Source organism: Sphaeramia orbicularis, chromosome 6 (genome assembly GCF_902148855.1).
Source record: "Sphaeramia orbicularis chromosome 6, fSphaOr1.1, whole genome shotgun sequence".
Taxonomy (NCBI): domain Eukaryota; kingdom Metazoa; phylum Chordata; class Actinopteri; order Kurtiformes; family Apogonidae; genus Sphaeramia; species Sphaeramia orbicularis.
In genome coordinates this window covers 37,562,139-37,583,305 of record NC_043962.1, presented here as the reverse complement: position 1 = coordinate 37,583,305, position 21,167 = coordinate 37,562,139, and the positions used below count along the sequence as shown (strand labels likewise).

The window sequence follows — 21,167 nt, the reverse complement described above, 5'->3', positions numbered from 1 at the left end:
GATTTTCCAGGAGAGGCTTGTTCATCCCAGAGGAGCTGGCAGTTTTGGAGCAGCTGCTGTGGAGGCTGGCTCAAGGTGGAGGGGTGATGGCGCCATCCCCTCCCGTCCCTCAGTACCGCTCCCCCCTCGGCCTGGACCTCCACAGCCTCTTCATCACCTTCTGTCTGGAGCACGGTTTGCAGTACCTGCTCTACTCCTATCTGGAGCACTACAGGTGTGTGTGTGTGTGTGCGTGTGCGCGTGCGCATGCGCGTGTGTTGAAAACATTCCACACACTCGCTGCTATTCTGTGTGATGGTTAGGGATGTAACAATATGAAAATTTCATATCAAAGTAATTGTGACCAAAACTATCATGGTTATCATTATTATCGTGACATTGTTGAAACTGTGCTTAAAATGTTCAAAAAGTAGAAATACACACACTGAAATAATTTCACCAAACTGTATTTTGAAAAAAAACAAAAAAAACAAATAAAATAATTGGCATAATGTACCTTCTGTTGGCAGAAACATTCAAATATTAACCCTTAATGGTCTGAGCCTATTTTGGCCGTTTTTCAGTACTTTTGATTCTGCCTTTATATACTATATAAACAAATGTTTATCATACCCATGTTTGGTATCTTTTTTTTTTTCAGCACAACTTCATTTATGTCAACTACTTATTATTTTTTTCACTTTAACCTACTATATCAACATAAAAGGACAAAAAACACACAAAAACATATAAAATCCGATTTGAAAAATGTATATAATCAGGGCTCGTGACTGCGACTGAATTACGGTCGCATGCGCCTGAGAATTTCGGTAGTGCGACTGTTTTTGAGATTACGATCGCACGGTGCGCCAATAAAAAAATGAGCGAAAATGAATACGTGTGCCTAGAATAATGGCTGCAGAAGTAACTCGTCAGCTGAAAATAAACAAGCTCCACGCGCCGCTGACTGAAGCGGAAAATCTAGTCCCCGCCCCCTCGCGTGCGCAGGCGGCATAAACAAAGGGATCAAATAACTCCACCGACGTTTGAAACAATCTCCCGCCAAACCTGGTTAGTAGCGCTGGCGTTGTTCCAAGTATTTTCCCATGACGTAATGTATCCTGCAAGTCAGATGATCATGTTGCGCGAATCAACTTGCTACACGATCAGCTGACCATAACCAGCGAATCGAGGGGCTAATGAATAAACAACAAGCGGTATCCAGACGTGTACATGATTCGTCAAAAGTTTCTGCGAGCCTGTGGGCGTTGTTTGTGTAAACAGGGAAGATGAAGCGCTCTATTTCGGATTATTTTTTGATGGCTTCTGTTTCAAAAGAGCGAGAGCGCCCGGAGCCACCGAAGAGCACAGAAACCCGTGATGAACCGCACCAGAGCGATGTGGAAGATACTAAAGTATATACCACACATTGACAATTGTTTTGCACCTGTGTCAATGTAAGCTTTTTCTTTCATACTCTATTCAAATACTTTATTCTAGGTTGTTAACATTGCTTAAATACATATAGGAATATTACTTGGTATGGCCAAGAGTTTTGCTTGTTCTCCAAATTTTTTATATAATAGTGGTGCGCCTAGATTTTAGCCTGTGCTCCTAACTTTTTAGGGTTAGGAGCACAGTGCTCCTAGGTCAAAAAGTTAATTTTGAGCCCTGATAATTTATTGCATAAATAACACAAAGACACTTAACAAACCTTTTCAAAGACTTTAAAAGTGAGTATTGGTTCCAAATATTAGGTATATAAAATTAAAATTGTAATAAATTAAAACTAGACTCAAATATCTGACATAAAAGCAGATCTTTACATAGGGTTTTTTCCCCTTGAAGTGTGGTAATCAAACACGGTTATCATGATAATTAGAATTTAAATGGTAATACTAACTGTCTGCAATTTTACCGCGGTTTATCATTATACCGGTAATCATTACATCCCTAGTGATGGTTAATAAACTGCTCATTAATACTGTGCTTCGTCTCTGCAGGTTGACGCCCAGAAACTGCCCCCTCCTGTCTAATCAGAGCCTGTGTGTGAGTCATCCATGGTTTGAGATGCTGGTCAAAATCCAGGAGATCACCAGAGATCTGTCAGGTATCAGGTGTCACCTATTTGAGGACACATTTCTTTCTTTTCGTCCTAGGGTGGTTGTCATATTGGCTTCTAAATAGCACGAAAAGATAGAGTAAACGCTTATCAAAAAAAGTTATCAGTAACTTTTTTATAACAATCTTAGTTGTTTTTTTTTTAGAAGCCCTGAAAGTTGCAAAGTCTAACTCTGATTATTCATTTTGGACTTTTCCCCCACATATTATATATTGATACGTTCGCAAGACTCTCCACAAGTCTCTGGTGCAAAAATTTTTCAGATACGATCTGTGGTTATGGATTAATCGCAGCTTATTAGAGAGCTGGTTTCTCACTGAATTGAACACAGACACACGTCTCATAAGAGGTTTGGGTTTTATTTTAGAAAATCTAGAAACAACTCTTCACAGTAACTTTTTTATAACAATCTTAGTTTTTTTGTTAGAAGCCCTGAAAGTTGCGAAGTCTGACTCTGATTATTCATTTTAGACTTTTCCCCCACATATTATATATTGATACGTTCGCAAGACTCTCCACAAGTCTCTGGTGCAAAAATTTTTCAGATACGATGTGTAGTTATGGATTAATCGCAGTTTATTAGAGAGCTGGTTTCTCACTGAATTGAACACAGACACACGTCTCATAAGAGGTTTGGGTTTTATTTTAGAAAATCTAGAAACAACTCTTCATAACTCTCACATATCTGGGGTTTCAGTAACAAATTATACATCAAAATGTTGGAAAAAGTCTTTTCTGTTAATGACTGTTCACATTTTGATGTTAAACTGTTTAGTTTTTGATATACAGGCCTCCAAGTGCAAAGACTGATGATTTTTCTCTCATTCACTCCAATGTTAAATATCTCTCACTAAAATGTGCCACATTTTTTTCCCCCGTTTTATAAATAAGAGTAAAAAATGGAACATACTTAAAGCACAGAAATAAAATACTGTTAAAACTAAGCACATTGTCAAACTAGTAACACTAATTAATATGTTGTAAAATATATAATAAAGCACTGAAAAGTTAAATGTTTTCAAAAAGGAGTTAAAAACGAGACTTGGATTTGTAGACCTGATCTCCTTTCATTTTTCTAAATCAGTCTGGACCTTGTATTAACAACACAACCAAGGACTTCAGCAAACAAGACATAACATAAGGCAAGAAAAAATCTGATAAATAGCTTTTTGCAAGGCCTGTCTGTTTTTGAGTAATAAATTAAAACTTATAAAACATTTTCTAAAAGCAACAAGTTGCCAGGGTCACTGTAATGATAAAATCCTGACAGAGTTTATATGAGTTTCAGACACAGCAGCATGTTTTTTACTGATACCAGAGAGAGGAACTACAGCAGTTTAGAAAATAGAATAGTTTCCAGATTTTTGATAGAAGGAAATAATCTAATTCTTGCAGCGTTTCTGTGAGAAAAACAGGACTGAACCATTGATTTAATGTGTTTGAGCTGATCTTTTGGTCATTTCTGCAATATTTGGTAAAAACTTTTTTTTTTTTTTAAATACATATGTTATCTGTTGTAATTTACCATCAGCGTCTCAGAAGTTAAAGCTGAATTTTACTCCACAGAGGCAGGACAAAGAATTATAACAATTTCATTAACACTCAAAGACCTAAACAATCACCAGAGACCAAAGAAATCTGCTGATAGAAAATATTTAATAACCTTTGCATCATTAATCCTATCAATGCAATTAAATAATTCAGGTAAAATGCAGTTCCTCAGGTTTTCAGATGCAACCCATTTGGACATTCAGAGGCTCCGTAATGAACACGGAAACACCATTTTCTGCAACATTGATTCACCAGTAAAACCCATGTAGTTTCACAAATGACAGTATTTGCAGATGCTTCCTTTTGTGTACAATTAATGATGTACTTTGCTTAAAATAACACTTTTTCTCAAATATTATCTGAGATTATCAAGAAACCCCTAACACTGGACCCAATCCTTCCCATATTTGGGGTTGGACCATAATAACTTGATATGCTTTGTGACACTGTTGGCTAGAAGAACTGGAAACATAAAAGCCCTCCAGCACATTTAGCTTTACTCAATAATGTTATGGGGCACATGCAGTTAGAAAAAATACGATACTCCCTAAAGGCAAGGCAAGGAAGGTGTATTTATATAGCACATTTCATGTACAAGACAATTCTAAGTGCTTTACAGAAAACATTCAACGCATTACAGCAGGGAAGCAATAAAAAGTATAGGCATGAGGAAAAAAAACCCAAACAAACAAACAAAAAAAAAAAAAAGAACAAAAAACCAAAAACAGATAAACAGATAAAACAGATAAAAACTTTAAGCTTAAAAGAAACAGTGCAGATCTGAACTGATGAATAAAAACTCTATTGAAATGCAGCTGAGAACAAGTGGGTCTTTAACCTGGATTTAAATGGAATACAGGACAAAGTAATCATATTTTATTCAACATGGCAACCATTCATTGACCATTATATTAAAAATAAGTCATCATAAATAGGACCAAAAAAAAACAAAAACCTAAAGAACATATGACATCTTCTGTGTTTTTTTTTTTTCTCTCTTGTTACTTTGTTTTGTCTTGTTTTATTTGGTTTGATGCATATATTATGTGTGTATTTATTTATTCACTCATCTTCCATTTCCCCTTTCGGGAACTTATAGCATATACATATGCATCTCATTGTACCTTGTTTGAAATGCACTTGCATCCCAATATGAAAATAGACACTTTTTCTTCAGTTTTGATATGATAACCTTTTACTTTACTGTGAGGTTTTATGAACTTCGACATAATCAGTAAATTAGATATAGTGAAAATGCACTTAGAGGAGGTTATATGTAGAGAAAAATTAATTTAAAAGCTGACATAAAAATAGTAATAGGTCTTTAAGGACTAACTATCAGCTCTGACATTATTATGACTCAGCCTTTCACAGGGGGCTCACTGTCTGTCTTGTCTTGGTGCTGTACCAGATCCTGGGCTGATCTTCCAGGCCGGTCTAACCAGCGCTCAGGTGTTGTTACCTGGCAGTCAGGCGTCTCTTAGCAGTCTGCTGTTGGAGGGTCACAGTCTGCTGGTGTTGGCTGCTATCATGTTTGCTCCTGGGGGAATCGACCAGGTAAACAAACCTCCAATCCCACTGGGTTTAATGAAAAAACCCAGCCAGTGTCCATATCTGCTGTCAGGTGAAACAGTGCCATGGGTTTACATTTTTTATGGTGCATTTGTTAAATACACTGGTCTACAAGGAAAATGCTTCCAGAATAAAAGTAATGAAATTTTACGACATGAGAGTCACTGATAAAAAAAAAATCATGTCAAAAATGCTGGTTGGCTGAACTTTCCAAGATACAGCTTTGGGTCAAAATGTGAAATTCAAGAATTAACGAGAGAATGGGTTTGACTCAAAAGGAATATTTGTCTCAGAGCTACAAGATCTACTTCAAAACACTGTCTGCACATTAGAATACATTCACTTTACAGGTTCTGTTTAGTAGAAGATTTATAAAACTATTATATAAATGTACATAAACCAATATATATGTGTAATAACACTTTATCATATACCTTGAAAACATCAGCAAACCGGCACTTTTGTCATTTATTTTCCAATTAATCTTATTAAAATACGTAACATTTAGCACATTTAATGTCTGAAGCAAATCATTTCTAAAAAATTGTAGACCAGTGATATTAGTGAGGTTACATGATTTAGTAACTCAATAAAAGTATTTGAAAATAACCATTTGTTCTCATTACAAACTCCCTAATGATGTAACATCCTGCATTCTGTGGGCAGGTCCTGGTTCAGAGTGAAAAATCAAGCCGGTCAGAGAGATCATTAGACCCTCAGCTTCTGAAGATGGCTCTGGCCCCTCACCCTAAATTAAAGGCAGCCCTGTTCCCTGCAGGCCCTCGAGGAAACAGCCTTCCTTCTGATGTCTCGGTCTACCACCTCTTGCAGGTCAGTCCGTTAAAACGCTGAAACTCCAGGAGCCAATTAATGTGCTGTTCCACAGTTGGGCAAGTTTTAATGAAATTCTAAACTTCGTGGTTTTGCTGAGAAGGATCCATAAGGAGTCAGTCGTGTTGCTCCAAGAGATAAACTGACAGCTCTAAGTGTGTGTGTTTTTTAGTCACTTCATCCTCTGGATCCGTCCAAACTGTTCGGCTGGCAGACTGCAAACACCCTCAACTCCACTGGTAAGATCTAAAAACAGCTCTGGGTTTTTAAATATGTTTTACAATCTCACATGTACAACTTAGACATGTCTTTTTTTATTGAATGATAAAGTTAGTTTTTCATTTTTGTGAAGCGTTGTCATAAGTTTGGCCTAATTTTTTATTTTATTTTTTTTTATTCAAATTTATATTCAAAATTAGTCTCACATTTTACACAGGACATCACTGATACAAAGTACACTGTTCTCTTTTTTTTTTTGAAGAAAGAAAAAAAGGTGTCAATATTGCTCACAGAAAGAAAGAAAGAAAGAAAGAAAAAAAAAGATAATTTGTGAATCTTTGTTGCATGAATATCGTCATATGAATATAGACTTTCCAGTGCAATACAAAACAGAGGGGTAATTTGTGAAAAAAATCAATGCTTTTCATGGCCATCCTAATTTTGCAGAACAATAACATGAATAGTATAATAAAGATTATAAACAAACATATTTACATTTACTTACACGCACATACATTTAACTACATGTATAAATAATTGTGGATGTGTCCATGAAGCACACACATGCAAAAAAGAGGAGAAATATAAATAAAGAAAATAAGTAAGTAAATAAGTTTGGCCTATTTTTTTTTTTTCATTCTGTGTTTTTTTTGTTTAATTTTATTTATTTATATATTTATTTAATTTAACATAGTTTGTCCATTTTGACCGAATAGTGAAAAAAGATTCCCTTTGACCCTTAAAACAAAATGTAAACTTCTCCAGAATGTAAATGTCCTGTACGATGTCAATCCATTCTTCCGTTGTGGGTAGTTTGGCCTAATTTTAAAATGTTTTTTTAATATTAAATGGTTAAATGATCTGGTTTGAGAACACTATCAAGACTCAAGAAAAATTCAATTAGAAACGTAAGGTATAAAGGCATTAGAGTCAAATAGGAAGTCACAAATACATAAAGCAACTGTTAAAAAAAAAAAAAAAAAAAGAAGAAAAACATAGTTAACGCCTGCTGCTGTTCTGTATTCACACACAGTTTGCCTTCATATCCTTTGAACAGACATGAAATCGGTTTAAAGTTTTGTTCATAATGGTCTTAGAATGCTTCTAATAGGACCTTTCTAAGACCACTAGGACCTGTACAAACCCTGGAAGCTCTAATGCTTCTACACAATCCCTCACAAATCCCTGTCTTCACAAGCTTCATTTCTCCTCAGCACAGACTGAACAGATAAAATACCTCAAATATATTTGGCCGCAGGCTGCAGTAAAACCAGAGCTTTGGTCTTTCTGATCTTCAACAAAAAACCCAGCCAAGTTTTTTGGTTCTGATCCACAGTGTGTTTGAATATTTCTTCCTCCACAGAAACATCAGAGCTCCCTCATTTCTCCAGCCCTCATCTGGTCAACAGGTTCGCACTAGTGGAGAATCTGGACTTTTTGTATTACCTCCGTCATGGTCGACCGTCTTTCGCCTATGCGACCTTTCTCGTCCAGCAGATGAGCAGCTGTAGTGACGTCAGGCTGCTGTGAGTACAACTCCTGTCTCTTTTTCAATCTCAGATTATGGTGAGTCAGGGAAGAGAACAGTCATTGTTGACCTCATTTTATTTTCTTGTATGGCCAAGTAATTTAGACTTTTCGGTAACACTTTATAACAAGTACACACTATGAAGCATTAGTTAAGCAGTAACAAATACTGAATTCATCATTTATAAAGTATATTACAGCTGTATTAAAGGTGAAACAATGTCCAAACATCAAACAGTTTAAAAACAAATACAAACAAATGATTTTTACAAAATACAAAGAGGAAAGGGCCTGAGGGGGGAATCCGGGTGTTTTTCATAGTGGGGCTGTGCCATATATGTGCTGATAATATCTAGTTTAAATATGGATATATGAATGTATTATTACTATGTTACGATAGAGGACAATATAGAATATTATATGTTTTATATTATATATGTATAGGTGTTTTTGTTTGTTTTGTTTTTGTTTTAAAGTTTTTATTAATATCTGGAAGGATAAGTTGTAAATGGGTATTATTATATTAGTGTATATAGGAAAAAGGATGAATGATATTATTATACTACTATTATTATTATTGTTATTGTTGTTGTTACTATTATTATTGTCATCATTATTATTATTATTATTATTATTATTATTATTATTATTATTATTATATTGATATTCATGCAAAATAATAATCACTATATAGTGATCATAAGGAATAGTAACGGGGTAGAAGAACATACGTTTTTACTTCTTCCTACTCCTTTTCAAGCATGTATAATTCAATTTCCTTTGTTTTCTTTATATTATTATTATTATTATTATTATTATTATTATTATTATTATTATTATTAGTGTATTTACTTTTGTGGTTTGTTTGCTTATCAATCATTTATGTACCAGTACTTATATTTTGCTGGTTGATTTTTGTTTTTATTTTATTGTCTACATGTTCGAAATAAAGATTTCATTCATTCATTCATTCATTCATATTTCTGACATGAATACTCATTAATATATGGTTTATAAGCACAGTTATAAATGTTTTACTCATCATTAATAAGATCATCTACAATGTGCTTAATGATTGTATTTTCATATTTTATGAATTATGGATTCAGAATCAGAAAATCTCATTTGTAAATGCTTTAGAGCACATAAATAGTGCACACTTTAGATGAGCTCACACCATAGACTTAATTAATGAGTAGTAAGTGCTTTATAACTACCTGAAATAATGAATTCCCATATTAAGAACTGTGTACGTACAAGCATAAATGCACATCATAATTGGTTTGTAAGTGATGCAATACTAAATGTTTAAACGCTGAATCCATAATTTATGAAGTATGAAAATACAATCATTAAGCACAATGTAGATGAGCTTATTAATGATGAGCAAAACATATATATCTGTGCTTATAAACCATATATTAATGAGTATTCATGTCAGAAATATGCTTTATAAATGATGAATTCAGTATTTTTTAATCCATAACTAATGCTTCATAGTGTGTACTTATTATAAAGTGTTACCGACTTTTCTATTATCTACTCAAAAACTCATGTGCTGAAGTTTTGTCGCTTAATCACATCTGTTACTAATAAATCCCCCTGGGTGTGTGTTTCAGGCTGCAGCAGGTCTGGCAGCAGGTGTACAGGTTGGCCCTGCAGTTGTTTAATGTTCCATCTGTGGGGTCAGCATCTGTCTGTTTCTGTGAGCTGCTCGGGATTTGCAGCCTCAAGTTGAGAGTCGACATCAGAGCCATGAACATCATTCTGCAGCACTGGAACCAACAGAACACTGACAGCAGCCCAGCACAACACCTGCACACACTGGGTATACACAGCATACACAGCTCAAACTGCATCACACACACACACACACACACACACATGCGCACACAAATGTTTCTCTAAAGAGCATTACATTGACATTGTTTAACCCATAAAGACCCAAACACCCGCTGGCGACCAAAATCGTTTTCTGATATAAAAAGTTAAATAACAGTTGATCCACTAATTCTATCAATACATGTAAATAATTGGTGTAAAATACAGTAATTCATCTTTTCATGGTCATCAGATGTGACCCATTTGGATGTTCAGAAGCTCTGTAGTTAACATGGAAACACCGTCATCTTCTACAGCATTGATTCACCAGTAAAACCTATGGAGTTGGATCAATAACAGTGGATGGACACACTTGTTTTTATGTTCAGTTAATGATATACGCTACCGGTCAAAAGTTTTAGAACACCCCAATTTTTCCAGTTTTGTATTGAAATTCAAGCAGTTCAAGTCCAATGAACAGCTTGAAATGGTACAAAGGTAAGCGATGAAGTGCCAGAGGTAAAAAAAAAAAAAAAAAGGTAAGGTTAAACAAAACTGAAAAATAATGTACATTTCAGAATTATACAAAAAGGCGAACAAGAAGTGGGTTAACAACTTAAAGCAGTTCTGCAGCAATGGAGGTTGATCAAGCCTCGAAAGTTGGTGCCATCAGTTCCTACAGGTGTCCCAACATTTGTGAATTCCTTCCAACCCCCTGTGTCTGCATAAAAGTAGTGTTGGAACACACTTTGGTACCATACCGTTGGGAGCATTATTTGAACAGTATTGTACTGCAGAAAGTAGTGTGTTACTATAAACGTGGAAAAGAGGAAAAGGCAATTAACGACAGAAGAGAGACAGAGCATCATAACACTGAAAAATGTAGGTCTGTCCTACAGAGAAATTGCCAAGAAAGTCAAGGTGTCAGTAAGTCCAGTTTCTTTTTAGTTTGTATTGAAATTCAAGCTGTTCATTGGACTTGAACTGCTTGAATTTCAGTACAAAACTGGAAAAATTGGGGTGTTCTAAAACTTTTGACCGGTTGTGTATTTTACTGAAAAAGTCATGTATTTCCTCCATTTTTTCTGTTTTTTATATAATACCCTTCAATTTTAATTTGAGCTTTTATGGACATCAATCATGATTAGTGAATTCATTGTAGAGAAGCACCTTATTTTTACTTAAGAATGCAAAATACTGAGCATATTATTAGAATAAACGGTGATAAATCACTTCAGAAAAGTTAAAAACAGAGAAAAAAATCATTTGGGAACTACCACAAAAGTAGCGCTGGGTCTTTATGGGTTAATTTCAGATAATGTAAAGTCTGTTAATAAGTTGATTTTCATTTGATTAAGTCACACATGTACTCAGTCATCCTCTCATTGTCTCTGCTTTCTTGTGTCGAAGTGTCTAAAGGTGTGAAGCTAGTGGAAGCAGAGCCTGGAGCTGCAGAGGAGCTGATTGGTTTGATGGAAGCCGCAGTAGCAGACGGCCTGGAGCAGAAAGGAGTCAGCAGGTAAATGTCAGCACCTACTGCGTTGGCCTCCTCACGTTGTGCCTCCTCTTTCCTCAAGTAATGTTCCACTCCAAATTCACATGAAATATTCCTCAGAGGAGATTAGAAGCTCTAAGCTACAAACCAGAGGTAGTTTTTTTTTTTTTTTTTTTTTTTTAGCCTTTTTCTGTCTTTACAGAACAGCAAAACACCATGAGTTGATTTTTTTGTTATTGATTCATCAACTATTCTGATAGAAATAGGAGGACAGTTGTGGAAACAGCTCTACTGTTATTTTACTTACAAATGTAAAGCGCCAAGTGCCAAGCTCTACTATTGCTCTGTTTGGTGCAACTTCAAATGTTTTATCATTGTCTTCAGGAAACAGATCTTTTATAGCCTTTGTCAGTTTGTTGGCACGGCGATTGATTCTTCTAAAATGGAAATCAGCCACTCCACCGTCTCACTCTCATTGGGTCTGGGATGGACTTTATTTTACCACTTTGGAAAAAATCAGACACTTGTTGGAGGGCTCACAATGTCAATTTTCTAAAATATGGGACCCTTTTTTTTGAATATGTTCAAATATGTTCGGAAGCTGGACTTCCCTGAAAACTCCAATTGAATTTTTTTTTTTTTTAACTTTTAATTTTTTCTTCCAATTTTGTGTTAACAACCCAATACCGCTTCACTAGCAGCTTGTAATACATATGTCATGTTTTGTGTTGTTCTATATGTCTTTTTTATTTTTTGTGTATGTTTTTTCTGTGTTATTTTATTTTAATAGCTTTACGGTGTTATTGATCCTTGAACATTCTTGTTGTAAGTTCTTGTCTGTGATTTTGTGTTCTTTCTTAAATTATGTATGAACAGTTTAGTAAAGAAATTGAAGGAAAAAAAAACAAAAAAAAACCCAAATGTAAAGCACTATACTATTCTATTAATATGGTTTACATGTTTTCTTGTGCTATGTGTGTGTTAGGTCATCCTACGAGGCGGCTCTGGAGTGGGCGTTGCCTGTTCAGTTCTGTCAGATCCACAATCTGACACTCAGTTCTGTTTACCCCACCCACTGCGCCAGTGATGGACAGTTCATTCATTTCCTGTTGTTTGTCCAACTGCACAACTTCCCACCACAGCAGGTGCAAACCAGCACGTTTTTTTTTTTGTTTGTTTTTTTTTAAATTACCAATAAATGCTTTTTAAAATACCCCATCATTATATCAACATATAACTTATAGAATATAATCAGCCAATAGTGTATGAAGTATCCAAAATCATAGTGCTGTGTCATTTTGTTTCTGAATTTCTGTGTTTCATGTCCATCTTCTTCCTTTGAACATATTTGGTTTTTCAGGTGAGGTCATTAGCCACTCAGTTTGGCCCCGCCCTCCAGGCCCACCTGAGCCTGGCCTTTCAGGACATACAGGTGTACAGCCAGAGGAGCACAGGTCCTGAGGAGCAGATAGGGTCTCTGACTAATGAAGAAGCCCCTGGCAACTCGGCGCACCCCAGGGAGCTGTTCCAGGTCCTTCTGCGTAGTCAGGAGGAGGTGGTACCCCCCAGGTATCTCCTGCAGGAGGCATTGGTGCAACACTGCCCGACACTGGCTGTGCTGGCTGCCTGTCACCAGGTAAACTGATTAAACCCCCACAGTGATGCAAGTTTTACTACAGTGTTGTGAACAGTTGTTTTTTTTGCTCTACTCTATTAAAAGCTTATAATAACAGCATTTAATATTTTTTAGTAGTCATCCATCTGCTTTTAGGTGACACAAAGTAAAAAGTAGGTGTGGCATTCTCTGTTTTAATAATGGTAATAGTAATAATTATAGTTTGATATAACTAGCGGCATTGTACCCGTGGTGCCATTGTGTGTGAAAAATGCCTATACATTATTGTAAATGCAGCCTTCACATTGTAGCATCGTCTGCTAGCAGTAGAAATTTCATGAATGAAACCACTTCTGAAAATGGAGTATGGCGGCAGGGATGAAGAATTCAAAGTGGAGAGAGGCTAAAATCCCCCAGCATACCCCACAACATTTGAATACGGACATCAAATTGTGCCTAGTAGATAGTCAGGTAATGTTTCTATTCATTTGGCGAGTTTGGCAGCGATCGGGCCTGTGAAGCCTGAGGAAAATCCATACAAACGCCCTCCTGTGCTGCAACATGGATGGGACACAGAATGTGTACTATATAGTAGGATTCATTGTTACTTGATTGAACGCAAAATGAATAAATTTCCACGATTTAAAGATTCTTTATTTGTCAGTGTATAGATCACATGTGCAGGACACAGCGTTATAAAAACAGCTTTGTTCCTGTCGCCGTCACTGAGCTCAATAAGAAATAGTGACATTGCACTTTATTTACTTATTTTAGTTATTTATCCTAGTTCTGTCTACCTGTCTAACATGTTCAATGTATGTCTTGCTGTAATACCAAAGCAATCACCTCGACTGCAAAACAAATCTACCCACGGGTACAAATAAAGTGACCTTGAACCTTAGACAAGCACCACACACTGAAATGGACCTTCTGCATTTAACCCATCACTAGAACATGCAGGAACACACCACACACTAGGAGCAGTGGGCTTGACATATCAAGCGCCCAGGGAACAAATTAGAGGTTAAGTGCCTTGCTCAAGGACACATCCACCAACAACTTTCTGCCAGTTCAGGGAATTGAACCGGCGACCCTTCGGTCACAGGCTGACTCTCCAGCCTCCTAGGCTCCGGCTGCATGAGCTTAAAGTTCTGTGTTCAATACAGTGGTCAGTCGCAGGTCAGATATACTCATGATCTTTAAGATTCTCAGTTAGAGTCAAACTCTTTGTCGTGTTGTTGATCCTTTTTAGGCCTAAAACTCTGAAATAACATTTAAGTCCACTGCAGGAAAAAAATCCTGCTAATTTTCATCATTTCATCTCTGCCATCTGTTGCCACGTCATTCCCAAATGAATGAAACCCCTTAATTGTTTATCCATGTAAAACAATAAACTTGACCGACAACATTTGTCAGAACATTCCAACTTTTACCTGAGACGATGGAGCAATTACCTTAATTTTCAGGAACAGGAAAAACGTTATTGTCCCATATGGGACATTTGTTTTGGACAACAATGGTACATGTTACTTCAATCACACATAGACACATATAATAACAAAACACACTCAGTCACAAGTTTTGTGCCTCAGAGTAGGATTTGACATCTGTTCATGTCACAAAAACCTAAATGAGATAATTAATATTTGATGAAACTGTGGAAAAAGCCCAGAGGACAAAAAGAATATTTAACTGGTTATCCAAATATCCAAATTATTGGAAAGCAATGTTAAAAAAAAAAAAAAAAAACTTTTTAAAGCTACTGCATTTAAACCTGACTCAATAAATATCCCCCGGTTGGATGTGGCAGAACAACAGTGAACAATGAGTCAGCATCGAGCCAAAACACTGATTAAATAAACTTTTTCCTGAGTTTATTTAGTAAGGATACAAATCATTCAAGACCAACTTTTAATGAGACAGAATTACCCCAGGGTACCAAAACACTGACAAATAATCAGTTCATCATATGGATAAAAATACAAATGTGCAGCTCCTCGTTGGTTTTTAACATGATAGATGCAGTTAATGCTTCAGGGTGTTTGGAAATAGAAGGATGTAAATGTAAATGTATATATGACTGACAGGGGGTGGAGCTGCTGTCATGCCTCTGTGTGTGGGTACTGACCTCCGTCGATGACGCCACAGTCGAGGAGGCCACCACTCACTTGGACGAAGCCCCCCAGCACCACGACTGGACCTTACATGACCTGTCAATCATCTGGAGGACCCTCCTGAGCCGGGGCCACATCAGACCGTTACTGCGAAGCTTTGAGCTCTTTCAGAGGGTAAAACCGAAAGGCAACATAAAAAATATTAGTTCATTAAAGTGTTGTTCTTCAGGGTTTTGTTGCAGGTCCTAGTTTTTGGGTCTAATGCTGGATCAAAGTGTCATCAAATTGGATTAATGCTACTTTTTAATACTACTTTTAATACACTGTGACAGATTTTCCTTCTTTGAATATATTAGATCTTTTCAAAAGCGTGTCCTAGTTTCCACCTGACAGGGCTTCTAGGGAATTATTAGGCATTAAGTGGGTATTTAAATCCAGAATTGATATCTGGGTCGTTCTGGTGTTTGGCTGGTTCTTCCCAGTGTGTTTGTGATTGGCTTCAAACAGTCATACAGTCAAATAATGTTGTGATGATGAGCCTCTGTTTGCAGATTAAATTCCATACACAATGCCGTTGTTCTGAACCATTTGATTTGATTTATTTATTTCAAACATGCAAAGAAACAAAATAAAACAAAACAAAGCAAATTAAGACAAAAACGGAATAACATTTAAATGGACAGAATCTATCTTCAAGCACATACAAGTCTGAATATTGCATGGTCAAAAAGGAGTAGGAAGAAGTATAAACTTATTTAATCCTACCCCTCAGTGCTTTTACACCTTTATCATTAACTTAATACAAGAATCAAACAATGCTATTTTCCTAATTTTAGCATCGAACCACAACAAATCCATAATGCAGTAACTGAATTATTCACAACAAAATGTTCATGGCAGTACAGTCATGCAAGCAGACTCTACAATCCAACCATTTTCTTCGATAATTACAGCAGATTTATCAGTACAACATCATCCATAAACAAACAGGCCTCATTGTCATTATTAAATATTTTACCTTTTAAGAATCAATTTTTTATATCTTTTTTTAAACTGAATTATGTTTGATATTTGTTTTATCTCCACACACAATTTGTTCCATAATTTTACTCCACACATGATAATACAAAAACTTTTTAACGTAGTGCGTACTTAATGAATCGTTAAATTAAAATTTCCCCGTAAATAAATGAGTTTTAAAGTTTTAGATTGTAAAAATAGTGGATTTGTGTGTTCCTGAAAACCAACATTGTGAACAGAGGTGTCAAACTCATTTTAGTTCAGGGGCCACATGCAATCTAATATGATCTTAAGTGGGCCGGACCAGTAAAATGATAACAGTCAAAAAAGTAAAATTATATTATGAAAATGTTTATATCTACAAAGTTTCCTTAAAAGTCTGAATAACATGAACAATCTGAAATGTCTTAAGGGTTAGGGTTGCAATTTGAACAATATTCTGCCTCAGTTTATCATTTACACATGTGCATTACACCTTGAATTACAAATACACAAAACATTTAGTAACAGGCAGAAAATTCAATCAATTAGTCAAAGTTTATTTATATAGCACTCTACAACAACATGAAGAAGACCAAAGTGCTTTACATCTAAAAGCATGATTAAATTATAAGATAGAAACAGTCTAGTACCATAAATATGCATACAACAATAGGACACAATACACAGTTTAAAAAAAAGACCACAGATTAAAACCTAATAGTGTCTCAGTGCTAAGGGTTGAAAACCAGTTTAAACGGGTGAAAATTTGTAAAATTGCACTTATTTCTCTTAAGACATTTCAGATTACTCATATTTTTTTGTAAAAGGATAGTTTGTAAATGTAAATATTTTCATGTAATTTTACTTTTTTTTACACTAAAACAAAGAGAAAATTAGTTTTGTTTTATTCATTATTTCTAAGTTATTATGAGAGTATTTTACTGGTCTGACCTACCTGAGATCGATTTGGTCTGAATGTGGGACCTGAATTAAAATAAAAAAAACATTGATTGATAATTTCTTCAGTGTAATTTTTGCATTTCACAGATTCATCCTACGGGACAGACTGGACCCTTTGGACCTGATTTACTAAGATCGCAAATAACAGGTGCAAATGTGCTTGCTCACGCTAAAATATGCGCGTACTATTGATTTGCATGTCAGGGGTGATCAACTAAGATTGCCTGTGCAAATGACAACAGGCGCAAAGTCTTGGAGACCACCTTAATTAAATGAGGCTTTTGCGTGTGCTACTGGTTGTCGTCATGGAGACAGTACGCTGTAAAAAATGCTGTGGGATATCCCAGCACTCATAAATATGAAGTTGCTCTTTTTCCACACAGAGGGGTGAATAGGTATTTCGAGAGAGAGACAGAGAGAGAGAGAGAGAGAGAGACGTCTCTCAGGAATCGGGTCCTGGCCTAATGTGATGTGCCACAGGAGGAACTGGGCGTGGGGGGCAGGCCCATGTAGTGGGGGGGTCATATGTCTCAAATTATTTTTTTTCTTCCGTCATTCCAAAAATGTTGTTGTGATCAGAACAGATTGGTTCTCTGCATTGGGCCTATGCGCCTCCTCGCCACAACTACTGCAGCCAGTTTTGCGCAAAGCTGTGCCAGTTAAAACCTGCCTTTCAGATGCGCTAAATATAGATGCAAAATCAGCCACTGCAATCAGTTTCAGGTGTGGTAAATCACATTGAATGCGCTAAATAAATATTTGCATTTACTCCTCCCAATAATTTTGCGTGTTATGGGAGAAACGCCCATATTGCATGTTCATCAGGGCAAACACGCTAAATGGGTTGCGCGAGCTATTTTGCCCATTTGAGAGGCGCAAACCTCAGTGCGCCCTGTTAGTAGATAAGCTTCAATGTGTTTTTGCACACGCAGTCAAGTTTGCGCACGTTTTTACACACACAAACCTTTAGTAAATCAGGCCCTTTGTCGGGCCAGTTTTGGTCCACGGTCCACATGTTTGACACCTGTGACTGAAAATGGGACTTCATAATTCATCTGTATCCTTTCCTCTCAGGACTGTCCTCTGGTTTTGGTGCTGAGGATGTTTGAGTTATGCTGTGACTACAGGAACTTCTCTGAGGCTAAAGCGAAGTTGTTGGACTTCCAGAGGACACTCATTGCTGTAAGTCCCTCTTGTCGACATTTTAAGAGAGACAGCCCAAAAAAGTCCCACAGTCTCATATTTAATATTAGTCTTATTAAACCTTTGCTGTTACATTGTCTCAAAAACATTTCCACAACATTTCTTTCTATCACTTTTTTGGATGCATAACGTCGCTGAACCTAAATCTGACCAACTGAATCAGCACCGGATCAGAACACTGCCCCTACTGCTTGTACTGTAGGCACTAAGCATGATGGATGATCACCTCATCCACGTCTCATCTCACCCTGATGTGTCCATCACTCTGGATTGGGGTCAATCTGGACTCAGACCACATGAGTGTTTTTCACTGAAACACAGTCTGATCTTTACGCTCTCCATCAAACTGATGGTTGTTTAAGAAATGAGAAGCTACAGGTAGAGGGTTAAAGAACCTGTTGCAACTGAAACATATTATTAACCCTTTAAACCCTGAGCCTAACATGGTCCAACTGGATTTTTTTTTTTTTTTTTTTTTTTACCTCTGCCAAGTGTAACAGCGGAGGTTATGTTTTCATCGGGGTTTGTCTGTCTGTCTGTTTGTTACCTCTGCCAAGGAGGTTATGTTTTTGCCGGCATTGGTTTGTCTGTTTTTCTGTGTGCAAGGTAACTCAAAAAGTTATAAAAGTCTGTGCTCTCTGAGTGCTTTTCTAGAAAAGAGAGCACAGATCTCCACCAAGGCAGATCAGTGGGCCCCCGTGCGCCCCCCCCCCATCACCACCAAAATTTAATCATTTATTTCTTGTGCCAGTATCAACATTTCCTGAATTTTTCATCCAAATCCATCCATGACTTTTTGCGTTATCTTGCACATGGACAGACAGACAGACAAACAAACATTGGAGGGGGGGGGGGGGGGGGCGGCACTGATCTGCCTTGGCGGAGGTCTGTGCTCTCCGAGTGCTTTTCTAGTTTGTTTTTTGTTTGTTTGTTTGGCTGTTAGCAAGATAACTCAAAAAGTTATGGATGGATTCGGATGAAATTTTCAGGAAATGTTGATACTGACACAAGGAACAAATGATTACATTTTGGTGGTGTTGGGGGGGGTCTGGCTTGTCGGAGCTCTGTGCTCTCCGAGTGCTTTTCTAGTTTCTTATTTTGACTATAAAAAGGTTAGAAAATATACTGTGAGTGAGTCCGTTGGCCCATTTTTGCAAAGCTTTATTCCCAGATCTTTCAAAATCTACCAATTATTGTGTAAAAGGCTGTTAAAACGGCTTCTTCTCCAGTTTCTAGTACAGGCATGAGTGAAATTTCTGTAATGACCCAGTAAAACCTATAAAGTGCAACGTCTCAGGTTTCGGAAACCGTTGCAATTTTTCCAATTGCACAAACAGTGACAGAGTTACAGCCATCTAAACTGCATATGCAGAGAGTGTGTCAGCGACAACACATCAGGTTTTAAAGCGTTAGCTGCAGTAAATATCCAATGGGAGTTAAATCCAGATAGTGATTTTATGTTTTTTTGGCTGGCCAGTGTACATTAAATATGAGTTTAACTTGAACATTAATTTGGTTTTTATGTGTCCATAAGATAATGTTAGTATTAACACTTTCAAAAACACTTTTCTTTGTTTTGTGACAATTGTAACCAAGATTTTATGTGGCTGGGCATCACAAACAACTAGAACTATCACTTTCATGAAGTTCTGGTTGACAATTAATTACTCTAGAAATAATTGCACTGAGTTATTCATATTTTTGTGTTCATTTTAGGGGAGGGGGACTCTTTACTGCTACATGTCACTTGATACTACATAATGGACGTTTAAGCACTTTGAGATAAACAGTTAGCACTCAGATGTGATCTATAGCTGAAGAAGAAGGCACAATAAAGTGTCACTAAAAGAGGAGCAGTGAAATCTCAATAGAAAAAATAAATAGTGATGAGAATTCGACATTTCAGCTTTTATACAGTGGAATGGAAATAATTCTAAACCTTTTTGCAAAATGGCAGTGGTCAAACAAAGCAATCACAGTTACAAATATTTGTATGGCAGGTCAATTTTTTTAAACTTATTTTTTATTGTTTCATTTTTGAGATTTTACAACACCAACATTTAGAACATAGTGTCAGTTGTCTTCCTTTATATTGTCCATATTTTCTGTCAATCTTCACATGTTGCTTGCTGTAGTCTTATGATATAAGTAAGTCTCTCCATGTTGTTAGTTTCTTCCACAGTGTCTCTCCAATCATTTAGGGCAGGGTGTTCCTCTTTATACCATTTTCACATGATGGCTTTTTTAGACCCTACCAAGAGGATTTTAATCAAATATCTATCCTTACTTGGTACGTCTTTTCCTGTTAAATGAGTATGGCAGGTTATTGATGTGACTGTAAAGCATGGAAGCAGCCTTATAAGTCAGCTCTTCACTTAAACACATAATTAGAGACATGTGCTTGGCATGTACAGTGCATTGTGCTTACCCTCTCTAATCTGCTTCCTTCCACTTCTAGCTCAGAAACAGTAGCCCACCGCCCCCTGGTGGTCTTCCTCTGCAGTGGGTGGAGAGCCAGGCCTCTGTGCTCCTCCTCACTATGCTGCAGCGTTGCTCCTCTCAGTACGACCTCCACCGTCTGCTGCAGCTCCTGGCAGATGTGGATAAGTTCCTAAAATCAAATGGTGAGACCTGTATTAAAAGTGTTAAATTCCATGTTTTTTAACCCATGAAGAGCCAGTGCTACTTTTGTGTCAATTCCCAAAAATAATTTTTCTTTCAATTTAACTTTTTTAAGGGATTTATCACCATATATTATCCTCTGTATTTTCAGTGAAAATCCGGTATTTTCCTATATTTAATTCACTGATCATGTTGATCAGGGGTCGGCAACCCACAGCTCTTTCATCCCTCTGCTGCCACTCCCTGTGGCTTTGGGAAAATTAATAATGAGTATTTAATTTAAATTAATTTTATTTTAGTCCGTTAGTTTTTTAGATGTAATTCTAAATTTGAAGGTTATGGTGATCTTGTAACGTTAAAATGAAACATGTTAAATTTTTTGTCGCTCAATAAAATACTGGCAAAAGGTTTAAACGGTATGAAAGTTTGAAACGCTGGACAGCTAATCTTGAAGATACTGTTGTTGATGAAGATGTTCTTGCTTAGAATGACAAATGAAGTGAGACTCCATATTTGACATTGTTGAGTGAAATA

At 36.6% G+C, this 21,167-nt stretch overlaps 1 protein-coding gene across 1 annotated transcript in view; it reads left to right on the top strand.

Annotated features, from left to right (window-relative positions):
* Positions 1–21,167, top strand: part of spg11 (SPG11 vesicle trafficking associated, spatacsin) — a 64,089-nt gene that overhangs the window by 24,309 nt on the left and 18,613 nt on the right. The window contains exons 16-28 of the mRNA XM_030136802.1: positions 11–214; positions 1,983–2,089; positions 5,064–5,209; positions 5,891–6,055; positions 6,228–6,294; positions 7,638–7,800; positions 9,421–9,629; positions 11,033–11,141; positions 12,103–12,262; positions 12,478–12,753; positions 14,820–15,020; positions 17,883–17,990; positions 20,470–20,635. Of these exons, the coding sequence (XP_029992662.1) occupies positions 11–214; positions 1,983–2,089; positions 5,064–5,209; positions 5,891–6,055; positions 6,228–6,294; positions 7,638–7,800; positions 9,421–9,629; positions 11,033–11,141; positions 12,103–12,262; positions 12,478–12,753; positions 14,820–15,020; positions 17,883–17,990; positions 20,470–20,635 (2,081 nt within the window). The remainder of the gene's footprint in view (positions 1–10; positions 215–1,982; positions 2,090–5,063; positions 5,210–5,890; positions 6,056–6,227; positions 6,295–7,637; positions 7,801–9,420; positions 9,630–11,032; positions 11,142–12,102; positions 12,263–12,477; positions 12,754–14,819; positions 15,021–17,882; positions 17,991–20,469; positions 20,636–21,167) is intronic.